General features: G+C 35.1%; 2 protein-coding genes across 3 annotated transcripts; one reads left to right on the top strand and one right to left on the bottom strand.

The window, feature by feature from the left end:
* Positions 1 to 467: 467 nt before the first annotated feature.
* On the top strand, positions 468 to 5149 carry LOC147868844 (uncharacterized). 2 transcript variants are annotated; one of them, XM_087323986.1, is made up of 6 exons: positions 468 to 837; positions 2098 to 2231; positions 2963 to 3110; positions 4287 to 4393; positions 4582 to 4632; positions 4779 to 5149. In XM_087323986.1, exons 1-6 carry the CDS (start codon positions 525 to 527, stop codon positions 4818 to 4820), a joined length of 795 nt encoding a protein of 264 aa, XP_087180112.1. In that variant the 5' UTR covers positions 468 to 524; the 3' UTR covers positions 4821 to 5149. The 2 variants fall into 2 exon arrangements, with proteins under 2 accessions (XP_087180112.1, XP_087180121.1); XM_087323995.1 differs by lacking the exon at positions 4582 to 4632 and having other exon boundaries at positions 475 to 837.
* A 1741-nt stretch (positions 5150 to 6890) lies between these two features.
* On the bottom strand, positions 6891 to 15022 carry LOC147868843 (uncharacterized). The gene is made up of 5 exons (XM_087323975.1): positions 14696 to 15022; positions 13353 to 14119; positions 9052 to 9190; positions 7594 to 7940; positions 6891 to 7104 (listed from the first exon to the last, which is right to left on the bottom strand). The coding sequence occupies exons 1-5, from the start codon at positions 14915 to 14917 to the stop codon at positions 7026 to 7028; spliced, it is 1554 nt and encodes a 517-aa protein (XP_087180101.1). The 5' UTR covers positions 14918 to 15022; the 3' UTR covers positions 6891 to 7025.
* Positions 15023 to 16480: the final 1458 nt, after the last annotated feature.

Below are 16480 nucleotides of genomic sequence, written 5' to 3'. Positions count from 1 at the left end.
TACACTCATGGATACAAGTGAGTTATGTTTTTTTCTGCTTGTTTGGGCGGGGTATGGTGGACAAATTTCCATGGCCATGCACCAATACCCTATATATGATTGTGAAAATAGACTCAAGCCAAAGATGGTATCAGTCTCTAGAGCCTCATCATTATCCTCAGACCTTGTAGAGAGAGACCTTGTAGAGAGAGAGAGAGAGAGACACACACACACACACACACACACACACACACACACACACACACACACACACGATGTGTGAGCTGAAGCGGAACCATAAATCTTTTGGTAAGTGAAATGCAGACCAACATCAGCAATTAAACTAATTCATGGTCATATTTGGAAATAAGCAATTCAATGAGGCCAAAAAAAGGGCAGCATGTAAAATTGTGGTACTTTATATGAAGGTTTTTGTATGTGTGACTCTCAGAGTTGCCAAGGGGCACCATGGATTCTTCTTCTTCTTCTTCTTCTTCTTCTCCTTTTCCCTTCTCCTTCCCCTTCTATTGCTTCTTCTTTCTGAGATGGCGATTCTTTCTTCTTCTTTGTTCTTTCCAAATCAGATTAGCTCCAATACTTGGCCATTGCATCATGATGGCATTACCTCTTCTCCTCCTCCGCTTGCTCTCCACACTCAGAGACATAAATCTTTATTCTTCAATGGAGATCAACGTGTGCCGATGCAGAATTCCCTTCATCTTCTATGTAGGAGAAGAGGAAAAAACACAAGATTCAGCAGAAAGAATCAAGTTTTGGTTCTGGCTTCTTCTTCGACTTCGGCAGCTATGGAAGATTCGTCTTCTTCGTCTGTTAGTGACGTTGTGTGGCCTGCATCAGGTAATATAAACGAGATAGAGACACTTAAGATAATATCCATGGTCAATCGAGAATGAGATAAAAAAAGGGGATGAATTGGATATATTGTTGCTCGTTCAGGACATTCCAAAACAAGCTCAAGGGTTTTTTTGGCCTATAAAAAGAAACTGGTGGGTGCGTTAAGTGTATTTCACAAAAGAAACTAGTGTTGATCAGATGTAGAGAAGCATAGAAGATAAGCTCTTTGTATTAACAGGATATAGTCTCAATAATCCTTACATTCCAAAGTGTTCTGTAATGAAATAGGTTTAATTTGAAATCCACAGACAGACAGACATACAGATGGATATTAGATAGATATGATATTAGTGTCCATGGATACCCTATATGATGAGGATCCGAGCCCTCAGTTCTCCTAATTTATTTGATCAAAATTTGATGCTATGGTGTAACCACCAAGCCAAGAGTCAGGAGAGAAACCCAGAGAGAGCGTTATGAGACATTGTCTTCTGCCGAAGTAGAGGGCATAGCCACATGTATAATGTAGTTTTTTAAATATCAGTTCTATGCTTAAGTAGGGAAGATGTGAGATGTTTCTCATTCGTAATCTCGATATCATGACTATGAGTGTGCAATGAGGGAGATTGCTCTTCTCATGTTAAATGGCATGAGGGGTGAAAAGATGTGTGGTTGTGTGTCTGTGTACACCCAACTTCTAGGTGTCCCAATATGTTGGGGATTTTCTGTTCTTGTTCTCCTTGTTTCCACTTTGCTGTGAGTGTAAAAAAATCTCTATGGGATTGTTCAATTCTGTTGTGAGCACATCATGGATGCTACTCATTAGTGGGTCCTGCCCAGCTAGAAGAGAAGATTTTTAACCCCAAACTTGGTCTGGTAGATTATGTGCTTCAATATTATCTATTTTAGGCAAGGTTGTTGAGACGGATACAGTAGCTCAATTAGAAAAGGCTGTATGACAAATTCCGGTGGGGCATACATGTAACAGCTACATTCTGAATTTTCAGTGGTAATGAACATGTCGTAAATTCACACTATTAGTGAGATTGAACCCCAGGTGCATGGGCTAGTAAAAACATGTCTGACCAATCGGATACAGCCATAATACCGAAAAAGAGAATTAGAATTAGAATTAGAATTAGAATTTTTATTGTCCATAAAGAGGCCAAATTTGACCTACGGGACCAGAGTATACAGAGAGAGATCAAGAGAGAGGAGTGTGGAATATTGAGTTATTGACATGGCATATGATGTAACATTCAGGGGCTTTCATTGCAATGGCGGCCATGTCCTACTTGGATAAGCTGATAGAGCCCATCGGTCTTACCTTCACAATTGCACCATTTGGCGCTGTGTGTGTTGTCCTCTTTGCTGCCCCCAACTCTCCAGCTGCCAAGGTAAAATTTCCACATCAGATGTGACAAAATTATAAAACAGAAAACTTTGAGCCCAATTTGGCTTTTAGTATGCGAAGCTTAAAATGTTTTAGAATGATTGAAGGTGAAACACAAAATAGACAAAACAATTTGTATTTTTAAGACATGTCGTGCGTGCATGTGTATGTGTATGTGTATATTTATTTTATAATATCAGCGTAAATCTAACTTGGAACTCTAAATATTAATGATCATATTATTGAACCAATTGGTGAATAGAGACATGAAACAATATATATCAACTTTGAACCCTACTCTCTATTCTCCATTGAATATCATAAAACGTCCAAAATCAAGAGGAGTGCTTTCATAACATTTCAATAACAAAAGTTTGAAGCTTACAAGAAAATTAAAAGTTGCATAATGATGCAAATATAGATAGCCCGAAGTTTCAACTTAGTATCTTATCTTAATACATCCAAATCATTAGCTTACACGAATCTTAAAAATTGTATTATGTAGATAATCTGAAGTTTTAACTTATTATTCTTATGGTTATGAAACTTTAATTTGGATTTTGAATGTGAAACTTGTATAAAAGCCAGATAAGACTTTGAAGCCCGAACCAGTAATATGCCGCTAATTTAAGATGAAATTGCGCTTTTGTCTGACTTGTGATAACCACAAATGGATCTTAAAAAGAAGAATGAAAAGGCTAGAATATATCTTTATGATGACAAGTATATATGCAGAAATACAATATGTTTGTAGCACATATTGGGTGTGCAGCATTAGGGGTAGCTGCTGTTGCGCTCTTTGGGCCAGGTTGGCTAGCTCGTGCCACGTCCTTGTCTGCGTCCCTTGCCTTCATGCGTCTCACTGGCTCTTTACATCCTCCAGGTAAGTCACCATCCGCTCTAGTTAAAACACAATGTATGTGCGTGGATATATGTATCTCTTAGGATTGACTCTCGCCTTATAAACACAAGCGATTGATTGTATGCATATTGAACAGATGCTAGGGTCTTACTCTCCACACATCCATATATAATATTTCCTCTCAGTTGATACAACCATTGATTGATTGGAGAGAAGGATGATCTATATACTTAGAGAGAAATATAGATATGTAGAGGTACCCAGTATAGATGATTAACATCTCAGTTGCAGTCTTGTACATTGGGTTCAGTGTACCCAGTATAGATGATTAGCCATAGATTACCACTTATCTGAAGGTGATCTATATATTTAGAGAGAAATATAGATATGTAGAGGTATGGTGGCGAAATTGGGTCCTTGATTCTCAAATGGAAGTTTAGAGTTCCATTGTAACTGACAGGAAGGTATATAAGCCCTAAGGATATATCATGGCTGAAAATGTTGGGAAAGCAAGATGTGAAATGATCGGAGGATGAGCCTTCAATTAGAGTGTGGCACTCAGACATTTGCATTTACTCGGGGCATAAGGTGCACAGTCGATGAGTCCGCACTGTTTCCCAATGCACTGTCTAGCATGTATAGTCTTCATGATAGATCATGGCAAAAAATTCAAGGAAAGGAAGGCCAGTTTTGTCTCAGGGTATAACATTTCTCAATATAATGAGGGCTAAGATGAACGGAAACGACAGTGCGAATTGCCAACCATAGCATGGGAGTGATTTTTTTACATTCAGGGAAGATATTTTTTAAGTTATGAATGAAGCATGAGTGTTTTCTGCGTTTTTCCAAATATGAAATATATTGACATGCTTATTCACTGTAGAGTATATGAAGCATCATGAAAAAAATGTACAGCTATCTCATGTTCCAAATTCCAAACCACTTATTCGTGACTTACATCCATTCGGAGATCGATATTTTGGTCACATGTCTGCAGAACTTTTTATTACAATTCCATAAAGTCAATGTAAAGGGTTTTGCCATATCCTATATAGACCTCTTTAATCATGAGGCATGTCACGTTGAAGTGCAGGATTAAACTTAATCACATATCCAGCCACGTGTTCAGGCTTGATACATTTTTATGTGTTCATATTTTTTTAAGCTTAAATTTGCAAAACCTTGGTGTATTGCCAGCTGCTGGACTTCCCCTTCTCTTTATTGATGTTCCCAAGTTTCAAAAATTACAATGGTGGTACATAATCTTTCCAAGTGCAGTTGGATGTGTTCTTCTCTGCTTATTGGTAATGTCCAGCTTTCTTTTCTTCCAAACATCCATTTGTGTGTACATACATGCATTCATATATAGATGCATGCATACACATGCATTCATGCATGTCTGCACCCACTTGTACAGAAATCCATTCAAAACAAAACTTGATCTTTCCTAAACATCCATCCATCCATCCATTAATTTGCATTTATGATGTAGTTTGAAAAGAGTAAGCACCAAAATGCTTACAAGTTTTACCAAAATGCTCAGGTAAAAGTTTTTGCCTGCATTTGTTTGAGGAATTCCAATTGTTCGAAGCTTATTTAGGATAAAAATATACGAGTATGAGATAAAGTTTTCTTAAATCTTGACGATGCCAATATTTTTTTGCCTTATCTTTTTGTTTTTTTGTGTAGCAAGAAGCAGTGGCATATCTCAAGAAAACGTACATATTTTGATGGCATACAATCCAAATTTGTCAGGACAAAAATGTGTGTAGCATAAGTAATAGAAATACATTGGGATTGAAATCCCAATGATTTAGGCTGATGCTTATTATTAACAAAATATGTTAATATAATGTGAAAGTTAGTTGAGTTAATCTACTTGATCGACCTCAAAACATCAGCTTTGGAGATTGTGCAAAGAAGCTTTCTTAAGCTTGACTACAGGAGTTGTGTAGATTTCTACTTATGTTAAAGGTCATATTATTGTATATATAGAAATATTTAGAACAGAAACGAAGTGTATTCTGTTATTTTTCTATTTATTCATGTTTGCATTCCAACCAACATTCTCACAGATGCTATGTTGAACATGTTTGAGTTAAAGACTACATAAAGTATTTCATTAGCAGCATAAATTTTTCTATTTACTCATGTTTGTGTTCCAATCAACACTTTTGAAGATGCTATGTTGACCGTGTTTTGAGTTAAAGACTACATAAAGCATTTGATTAGCAGCCTAACTTTAAGGAATGAATAGGAAATAATATCAGACTAAATGTACAATTCGAACTTATATTAAATAATGCACTTAACCCAATTAGGGACGGCTGCTCATTAATATGATAAATGAAACAAATGCCTAAAGAACTAAAGGTCTTGTAATATGGCTATTCATGTTGCAATGATCGTGTCCTAATTTAGCATATATGTATAAGATGTTTGGTGTCCTTGAAATATGGCTACACTTGATTTCCTAAAACCTTGTCCCCTTAGGGTGTCTCTCAAATAACTTGAAAGAGTCTTAATTCAATCATGTAGCTTGGTCCTCACCTTGAATAAATATTGTGCAATTTAGTTGTATAATTGCATTCCTAGGAGGTGTGCACGTATATGGATACATATTTTATACTATTGTGACTAACATTGGTTTGAAGGTAGTGAAAGGAAGGTTTTGTATTTTGTGACAAGGATGGTTAGGAGAGTATGAATATGAAAATATCACATTTTCGTCATTCAATCACATTGCATTCATATGATGGAATATCACAATCTCGTCATACTTGAATAGATAGGATTTAAAGATTTGACGGTCAAGTCTAGCTTAGATTTCAAGGATGTTACGTAGAGAGCTTTGAGCCTTTGCCACAAAGTGCACGCTCCTCGCTTACATTTAGTCCAAGAGTACTTCTTCTATAAGAAGATTATATTTGTTACGTTTAATAATCATTCATGCTCTTAAACTAGATTTTCATTTGCCAACAATATAATGGAACTAATGTGATTGAAATTGCAATAGAGAATAACAATTTTAACTTTTATGAAATAGGGAATAATGTTGAGTTTGTCAACTCATGCACGTTAAAAGTGACACTAGATTTTTGAGGGTTGTGCGAGTTGATGCCAAAGTTTATATTAGTTTCTAAAGAAAATCCAAGCTTTAGAAAATGATTGTACCACAATAGTACACAATTTTTTATTTTTATTTTCAAAACAAATTATCATTTCATTAGTTATAAAGAAAGTTCATAACGGTTACATCATTCAAAGTGCACCATTGTTTTTATATGATATACCATTCTCTTTGATATATCACAATCTTATGAGAGACTTTTGATGTTCATAGCTTAAAATAGAAATGATTACATTTTATCTAAAAAAAGAAATTTCTAGAGATGGTATCATGTTAACAATTGCAATGCTGCCATAGTTTCAATAGACTGAAGTTCGAAAATGATAGTTGTTGGTTTGTAAATGTTTGTACCTAAATATTGTGGCGAATGATTGGAATAAGCTGAGCCCAGCCTTAGTTGCATTACGATATGCAACATCTCATCTTGGCATGCATCTTTTCAAAGAAGAACACGCATGCAAGCATGTAAACTATGAAACAGACATGTTATTCCCATGCAATTAGGACATCGTGGATTTGATTTATGAAATGTTCAACGTTAATGATAGATTTTTCCCATTATGTCTAATTGCAATGAGTTGTGCATTTTTTCCTATCCAAAGTTGTCTTTGCTTCTATGAAACTCGAACTTAAATTGACAACAAAACCAAATGAAAGATGACATCACACTCTTTTGGTTGTTTGCAATTGCACACCTTTTTGCTTGCATTAGATTGGAAAAATATGAACACTAAACAAGACATTTCTACATTAGCCTTTTGATTAAACTTGGATAAAACTCTCAATATAAACATTTAAAGTATATCTTATAAATATTGCTGGTAAATTCTCACACGATTTTGCTCCCACCACACCCGTGCTTGCTTTTCATTAAACATTTCTCGGCTGCAAAAAAACAATTGAATTTTGTTGGAAAGCACAAAAATGTGTATTAAATTTGATGTCATTTTATTGCAAGATGTAGATAATCTATCAAGTGTCTAGATGGAGTTGCATCATAATTCTTTGCAAGTTCCTAGGTAGAATATTTTTTAATGTATAAACAAAATAAAATGATAATTTCAAACGTTTCTAGTTATAAAAAAAGTATATAATGAGTCAAACTTAGCAACCTTGGCTGCATTTAACAAAAGCAAGACATCAAATTTGGATGAATGGCAATTCTTTTAGATTCATTTTATGTTCATCCATTCAAGGGGTAAGTTATTTGTTGAAATTGCAATAACATAGGATAACAATAACGGAATTTGAATTTGGATGATTTAGAAATCAATTATTGTTAATCCTATGTTGTGCAAGATATATTTCTTTATATATGTACTTGGAAAAATTATCAAAATTATTCAATAGTTGGCAAGAAGCAATGGAGGTTACCTAAATCTTATGCGCTTCAGTTCTCTTAACCCTTGAGGAGATAATGTGGTGGTGATGTAGACTCCAAGCTCATCCTCGTACACATTGTCACTAGGAGTAGTAAAGTGACATCGACCAATTTCTAATGGTTGTACATCTTGTTGGTCAATGTGATAGCGATTTGAACGGCCCATATGTGCAATATCATGCTTTGTAGGGGAACCTACTAAAGAATTTTTTTGAGTTCCCGTATGATCATGACTAGGTAATGCACGAAACATTGTCTCATTAATATCATCAATATTGTCATGACTTCCACTTATTTGTTGATGTTGAGGCTTTATATTGGTGTTTGGTTTGATATAATCCTACATAAACAAAAACCTATTAATGAAAATGTAAAGAAATGAGGTATATACATGCATACGTAGTAGTGATCAAGTATACATATGAGCAAATACATGCATTATACTCTCCAAAACAATCATTCCTTTTGATTGAGAATAAAGAAACATTTTAACTATTGGTTGTAGTATGTTGAACTCAACCTTTAAAGTGATCATTGGTGGTTTTCTTATTCATGGTGCAATTAGGCAAATGTATAAAGTCAAATGTATGATGAAAGAAGGAGAATTTATGGCATCAATTGTATCTAGAATAAAAACTTCAATAGGTAAAGTATAAAACACATATGGCATTATAGAACTATCTTATTTGAGAATTCCAATCTCTCATTTGCTTCTTGATAATAATACTCTTGTCACTACCCCAGAAGACTTATCTTAGATACAACTACATAATCATTGACAAATTGAGTTGGTTCAATGAGAGCAAAGATGCCTCATTTTTGAGACATCTGACTAAGTAGAGGTAAAAAAGCCTATGTTGGATGCCATGCATTCAGGATTAGACCAAGCATTTGTACGGAATGTGTTTGAATTGTAGAATAAATATCTGCAATAGGTGAGTAATGCTTTGTACATCATTCCCTTTTTCACAAGGCTCTAAAGGAAGCTTTTGAAGTTTTTTGTAACAAAGGTGTTGCTGGAAGCAACAACACTGACCTATTGGTTGTATTTTGTAGCAAATACGCTTTTTAAAACTAATGGAAGGATATATTGTTTGGAAAAAGAGAGAGAGAGCCTATGTTGGCCAAGGAAAGGGAAGTTAACAAAAGACAAATAAGAAAACATGTCATCTAATGACTCTAAGACGTATCTTCGGGGTTCTAAATCAAGTTCAACAATGGGGCATGTAACTTTTGTGTTTAGTGTTCAAACAAAGAAACAAACTCAAGGTTATTAGACAAAACATGCATGTTTCTTACTAATACTAAGGTTGCCTACAACACACATAGTAATCAATGTATGTTAGTTCAATTTTGTTGAAGGTGTATATGGTTGATTCAAAATATAATTGTAAAAGTTATGAAGTCTTTACACAAATGAACTTAAATAAAAGGAATGCATATTGATGTACCTTATCTTCACGATGTTGAGGCAAAGGTAGAGATCGAAGGAGTTGTGTGTTCCTCTTGCGGACATTATATAGTTCATGTATCTTCTCACAATTATTAGCCCACCATTGTTGTGCATCCAATTTATCAAACATATCACGACTGAATAACACACTCAAATAAGTTAGGAATTAGCGCAAATAGAAAAAGAAAAGCAAAGGCAAATGTAATGATAAAAAAAAACATAGAGATTTCAAGCATATGCCAAGAGTAACCTAACAACATAATTGTGAGATCATTTGAAAAGAAATGGGCCTCTTTACTAGTCTAGAGTCTAACGTTAATAACCTCATCTGTAGTATCATGCTTGAAGTGTGTTTCAACAAAACATGATTTTTTTCTACTAATTCAACATGTCCCTCTCTTTGAACTTTGGATGATAAGAAGATCCAAGTCTCTCTTAGAGTACCTGTGTGTTGAACTACGATGGGTATAGATCAATAGGTAGATTGGTTGAATGATAATTAAGCCCTCATGGGTGCAACTATGATGGGTATGTATTGATGGAAAGACACCTTGCATCCATTATAAGCATATTAAGGATTCGAGTTATGCCCTTGGTGCACACATGAGATCATTAGAGCAAAGTTGAGACTTCATCCACACATATATATACTTTAAACATCACACTTCAAAGGCTCTCTAACAACAATTCAGCATTGAAGGAGATATCTCATGTTGGTATACACAAAAAAACTTTGGGGTATGTAGGAATCGGAAACACGACCTTACTACGGCAAAAAACCACCTTTTCCAAGTGCAAGAGATTAAGCACATAAACAAAACATTTAAGACACCTACAAGGAAATGTTATAATGCAAACAAGCCACACATTATCATTCCCATGCCATTCAAATTGACATGGGCAATCATTGATCTCCACATTTCAATTTGGACCTATATTTACATGCAAGTTTCACTAGTAAAGTCTTGGACATCAAGACTAACAAATGAACTCTAGCACACTAAGCAAAGATGTTTACTTTGGTTCCACAATATATCTTTGACCTCTAAAGACAATTATAAATCCATTATTTCTCTCTCTACCCTCATCATCCCACATCTTCTCAGGCGAAAATAATACTTGCCTTCATTTCATCTAGTATATGAGAATTTTGCCATCATGCTAGGTTGCTATAAGTATTGGTCCACCATGTCATGTTAGGGTCTCTAGAGAACAATAATATGTGATCATCATCTTTCTCATTTAGATATATAACTTGTACCCTCAAAACATGTTTCCAAAGTTGTAGATTATAATGAATTTCTACTCTATCAAATTAAGTAAATTGGGCATTTAACCTACATGTTTGCATGCATACATATTTTTTTAAATATTGTTTTATATGCATATATATATATATATATATATATATGTGTGTGAATATTATCTTTAGATTCATAACATGACAATTGCACATTTGTAAGGAGGGTTTATGGGTCAATGTGTAGGTCCCTATGTGAAACCTATGAATAAAGCTAAGGCATAGGGGGAATAACTTTGTACTTGATGGTTGAAAGTTTAGGTCATGGGGTTGTGTTATGGATTCATCATCGGAAACAAGGATAGATAATAGATTTGTGGTAGGTTTGTACATGCACAAATGACCAAATACATATCGTATACGTTGCTCATAACTATGTATACTATTGACTTGATAACACAAAACACATGAATACTCATGCACATAATGTCAAATAAATAATGTAGCCCTCTATAATTGTGATATGGGTTTTAGACTAGTAAATCATGTGCTCCTAGGAGTAGACCACGTTGGAGGAATTTCAATTATTATCATGTTCACCGTGAAGATCTTTATAAGGCAAATTCCACATTGCATAAGTGGGGTTGATCTCATGAAATCATTGTATTAGTTATAATGCCTAATATTTGGAATGCAATCCGTTGATATCAAAATGTTCTCTTTTCCGTTAGAGCCTAGGTAAGGAAGACTAGTTCTTGTGGTGTATGTATATTTGTTATATGGAATAGATAAATTTGAAATGCATCGAGGATTACAAAAAAGATGTGGTTGTAAATTGTAATGTGAGCAAGTGAAACTCTTCACTCGAGAAAGCAAGGGACAAAAGCATGGCTACTGGTACACATGATGTGATTTGAAGCGAAAGCGTGTATGATTATTTTTTGGGTAGACGCAAACTAAAGCGTTTTAGTTTTTCTCGTAATGTAAAGCCATATATACATTGTATGGATCTAGTAAAGTAAACTGTCCCCAAGGAAGTTGTCAAAGACAACCTTACTTTTCTCACATGGGCATGGCACAACGTACACTCAACGAGCAAAGAAGACCTAATAGTTTTCGAAAATCTAAAGCTAGCGTAATTAACACATTGGCTTCTCATCACTGCATTGCCTAGGGAATCATTTACAGGAAAATAAGAACATTGCCGAAGCAGTTCTACGTTTTATTCCAAGAAAACAATTTCCAATGATGATCATATTTTCCTTGGATGTTTTAGTAATCATATAATGATGGTATTTGAATCTCTGTGTTTAGTTTTCTTCCAAGACACTCAAAGATCTCCATTAAAGTACATGCAATTATCAACATTGTACTATCTTTTCTTTTTTTTGGGTCCTTCATGGAGGCAGAGGACCTTGAGAGATTTAGGAATTTCACTAAATTACTTTGTATATATGCATAAAATAAAGAAATCCTAAATGATTTTGACTCATGAGCAAAGTTTGCGAAATGGAAGAATAAACTTAGTGTCCAAGTAGACAATGAACTCCATTGAACTCTCCATTTGATGTTTAATAGGTTTGATCTAGCTTCTTAAAGATTGTGTGGCATGAACTTCACGAAATCCAAGAATTCTAACCTTTTTGCTAATAATATTTATTGATTGAATGAATTATTGTGGTTGAAAAAAATATTGTTGAACGGGATTGCGCAAATTTATATCTATATACATATTCTATGTTTCGTAAACTGATAAATAATTACGCCAACTTCAAAGTTTCTAAGGAAAAAGTGTACATTGAGGTCAAAAACCCAAATGTACAAAATTCCATTGCTCAAAAGCACTCCAAATAAAGTTAGAATATATTAATAGAGGGATTAGCCAACTCTATTTTTGGGAGATTGAGCAAAAGCCAATGGCATTTTTGTGAGATGAACTATATCCAAAATTTCGGTAAACCTTGAACATCCCGGTTTTACTTTTGATCACATTCATCTACCTTTTGTGCATATATACATGCTGTATGTGAGAAGAGTTAAAAAAATAATGGCTCATGTCAAATCAAATGCTATTCGTAAAAACAGTTTGGATGGAAACTATCCCCCCCGCATACAAGAAAAACTATACACATTTGTGGGCGCGTGCCCGCACATGTGTGTGTGTGTGTTTTGGAGAAAGCATGCACATGCATGTAGGGTCTTTAACCCCTATATTGCGCACATTTTCATGAATACACTTAATTGTCCCTTCTCTTGTTTCAATGCCATTAATTGCATACAATTAGGTGTGTGCACAACAAGCATGGCTTAAAAACTCCTTATATATTGTCCAATTCCTTAGTTATGGCACCACCATTCGCTATGGCTTTATAATTAGAATGATAGGTGGCAAGGATATATATAGTATACATAATGCAATGCATCCATGTATATGTATGTTACATCTGCTTGAGATAGGTCTTTGTTTCATGGACTAGTTGCTAACACATACCTAGGAAGTTCTTTCTGTGGGGGTGAAATGAATTTCTCCTTTTTATGTTCTTTTCCCGTCCTATTCTTTAGTTGCTAAGCACAACTAGGAAGTCTTGGCCACTATGAAGATCATAGATGGGGCCACTCTTTTATACGCTTAGTTAGGCAAGACAAAATGCAAGTGGGGGAGATCGATCGATCGATCAATTGACTAACCTACGGACACACACTAGTCACAAACGATATTGGACACTACACAAGCCAACAAAACAATTATTTACAACACACACACACACACATATGGTCATTGCATTTTGTCATTATTCTTTACACCATCTTAGCCAATTCTGGTCAATTGCATTGTTTATCACTAACTATTGTACACCATTTTGTATTATCTAGTTAAATTTGGTTAATAGAGTGTTTTTTTGGGTAAACGTCTTATTCTTAACCATAATATATATGATTTTTTTTCACACATTTCTGTTTTTTGCTAAATTTAGAAGGAAAAAAAAAGGGGAATGGATTGATGGACAAAAAGAAAAGGAGATCGAAAAAAGCAGAAAGAATTTAAAGAAATTGCTCACCTGAATCTAATCCTCTTGAGCTCGTTCCCACCATCGCCAGATTCTTCGTCTCGGAAGGATTGGAATGTTATGAGAATCCCTGGCTCAACTTGAGCAATCCACTCAACTGATTTCTCTTCTTCTTCTTCTTCTTTCTCCTCCTCCTCCTCCACTTGATCCTCACTGTTGTTTATTATGGCGGCCCCGCCATTAACTGTATCAATCTTGCTGTTCATTATATCCTCGCAATGTGAGGATGAGGATGGGGATGATTTAATTAATGGCATGCGTGTCGAGGAGTGATCCAATATACTCACATTCCTTTGCTTACAATTAGCGTAGCGATGATCTGTGTAACGACGGTGATTAGCGTAATTACTACTACTGCTACCATTAATCTTCGTCTTCTTCTTCTTCTTCTTATTCGTATTGCTATGATTATGGATCCACTGAGTCGATCCGATCTGATGGGATGAATACGAAGAAGAAGAAGAAGAAGATGAAGGTGCATTAATGGAGGTGTTACGCCTGTTGATCTTGGTGCCATTGCCGTCTTCTTCTTCTTCTTCTTCTTCTTCATCATCATCATCATCATCATCATCATCAGAGGAGGAGGAAGCGTCCATGGTGTTATTATAACTGTTACTGCATAATCTCATCCTCTCCTCTTCTTCATGGATTAGAAGCTGTTGCTCCATAGCTAGTCTCTGAGTGGAGGAGGTGGGCATGTAAATGGACGACATGCAGGAGGGTATCTTGAAATTAATGTTGAGCCTCCCCTTTTTAAGCTGCATTCAATTCAATTCAATTCATGTCAGTTTCATTCAATTCAATTTTCTGAACTCAAATGTACAGCCAATCTTTTTATTTATTTATCAACATATACTGTTTCTTAATCTGAGAAATGAAAAGTGAAAAAACCAGGCAAGAAACATTATAATATAATTAACGCTGACAAATTAAAAAAGGGGGTAAGATTAATTAGAATTTCATGTGATAATATGAGCATGAATTTGTTTATATGCATTTATGTTGATCATAGATAATTAGAAATGCAGCAGAAGGAATTGTCTTCCATTTATTTGATTTTTATAGCTAAATATACATGGCCGATCATTATAATTTATAATAATAATTTAGTAGCATCCCCACCACACAGAAAATTCCTTCACAAAATGTGCTTTCAAAATTAATTTCCAATTGACTTTAGAAGTATATATAGCAAAGAACAGAAATTCCTAAAAAAATGTGAGGCAATTTAGTCGTAATTATGTACTTACTACTGATGATGATAGAAGAGATTCATTATTAACATAGGAATGAAGGGTCCTAATGAAGGCAGAACATCCGTATGCAAAAATTACCAGCTGGTTGGAGATAATTGACCGCGTTGTAATGTGGTGGTCTCTAGCACTAGAATTAATGCCGCCATTACATGATTTTCTACTGCTATTATTACTGCAATTGTTGTCGTATTTCGGTGGATTCACACAGCCAGATATTGAACGCTCAGGATCATGATCATCAGTAGCAGAAGCAGAAGAAGCGCCCTTGGAATTAGAGCAAGTGATTATGCACCCTAGCATTGCTATAATCGAATAGTAATGATAACTAATTACCAACAGTTTAAATCTTACAGCGGTAATTCTAATTCTAATGGCGATTGTGATACATTAATACTGCGAGTAAAATTGATCTGAATTGAAAATAATGCGGCCCTCTTGGATTACCCCCGATTCGATTCTCTCTGATCTCTCTCTATTATATCTCTATCCTAAGGCATTAATAAACGAAGGCTTTCTTAAAAAAGGAAAAAAAAAAGAAAAAGAAAAAGAAATGAAAAGGAAAGGAAAGAATATGTATGTTAATATCGATTCATTGAATTGGGGGGTGGAATAAAAGTTAAGTTGTGTGCATAAATGGTTTACATTGTTTTGTTTTTTCGATTGACATGGATTGATAGAAGCTACTCAAAATTTAATGAATGAATTTGGGGGACAATGGTAAAACATGCAAATGTATGTATATATATATATGTACATCATGTAAATTGGGAAGGGACAACACTTTATTTACCAAGGATCAAAACAAATAAAGGAAGAAGAAGAAGAAGAAGAAGAAGAAGAAGAAGAAGAAGAAGAAGAAATGTGGAGCACATGTTTCGGTTTCCGATGAGACCATGGGGCTCTTCCACACGAATCGAAAATACATACATACATACATTCATATACATACATACATACATTCATATACATACATACATACATACATACATACATACATACTAAATTATATTCATACATATGCACGTACATACGCATACCCACCCAAGATCCCCATTTCGTCATCTAATATGAAATGGCTCTCCTAGATTTACTTGTCTTAATTACGACACACGAGAAACACTAGATACTCTCTTTTTTTTTACCCCCCCCCCACGTACAACTTGATAGCTCGGGAATTGCTCATCTTGTTTATAAAATTGCATTGCTAAGTGTATGTATGTATGTATCTCCCCGGTTTTTGTGACCTCCCCTATGCCATCATGTGGTTTTAACGTATCTCCCCCACCGTGACAAAACATATACACACATACGAGGCACATGCACACATTGTGCCTCGGTTTGTACACTTGCTTTTGCTTTGTTTCTAGCAAACTTTGAAAGAGTTCCCTAGTCAACAACCCATCTTTTGTTTTCCTTTCCCACACCCACAAACACACATATGTATTTTGAATGGTTTTGGTTGCTTAAGGCACTATTTGGACACCACTACTCCAACTCACCAAACACATCATTCAAAATTGAAGTTGTCACGTCCTTGCATGGCTCCCCGGTGCAATGTCACTTTAATAGTTCTTTGGATCTTTACCCGTACGAAGCAGGCAATTCAATATATATATTATGATGGGATCTCTATAAAAATCAATCCCTTACTCCCTAGCCTCTCAACTCGTCGGGATAGACCTCGTAGGCATGAATAGCCAACCTTTAAAATGTCTGACACCACCATCGTAACAAATAATGTGATATTGAATGCTCATATAAAGCTTCAAAGAGCGCCCCTTAGAAAAATACCTCTAAATCTACTAAGTTGGGCATTACCACTATGAATGCCACCGATAATTTACGAGCTTGTCCATGATTGCA

The sequence above is a fragment of the Azolla caroliniana genome, unplaced genomic scaffold (genome assembly GCF_043228905.1).
Source record: "Azolla caroliniana isolate FFs.n. ecotype wild unplaced genomic scaffold, voAzoCaro1.0.p SCAF_1, whole genome shotgun sequence".
NCBI lineage: Eukaryota > Viridiplantae > Streptophyta > Polypodiopsida > Salviniales > Salviniaceae > Azolla > Azolla caroliniana.
Note: the sequence above shows the minus strand (reverse complement) of the source record. Positions and strands in the feature narration are given on the sequence as shown.

Bases quoted from the DNA above. Each gene is read 5' to 3' on its own strand.
- LOC147868844 (XM_087323986.1), top strand. From the start codon at position 525: ATGGCGATTCTTTCTTCTTCTTTGTTCTTTCCAAATCAGATTAGCTCC. The intron at 838-2,097 runs GTAATATAAACG...TGTAACATTCAG, and splicing joins CGTTGTGTGGCCTGCATCAG to GGGCTTTCATTGCAATGGCG. The intron at 4,633-4,778 runs GTAAAAGTTTTT...TTTTTTGTGTAG, and splicing joins AGTTTTACCAAAATGCTCAG to CAAGAAGCAGTGGCATATCT.
- LOC147868843 (XM_087323975.1), bottom strand. From the start codon at position 14,917: ATGCTAGGGTGCATAATCACTTGCTCTAATTCCAAGGGCGCTTCTTCT. The intron at 7,941-9,051 runs GTACATCAATAT...TTGTTTATGTAG, and splicing joins CTCAACATCGTGAAGATAAG to GATTATATCAAACCAAACAC. The intron at 7,105-7,593 runs GTAACCTCCATT...GTTTTTTTGCAG, and splicing joins CTGAAGCGCATAAGATTTAG to CCGAGAAATGTTTAATGAAA.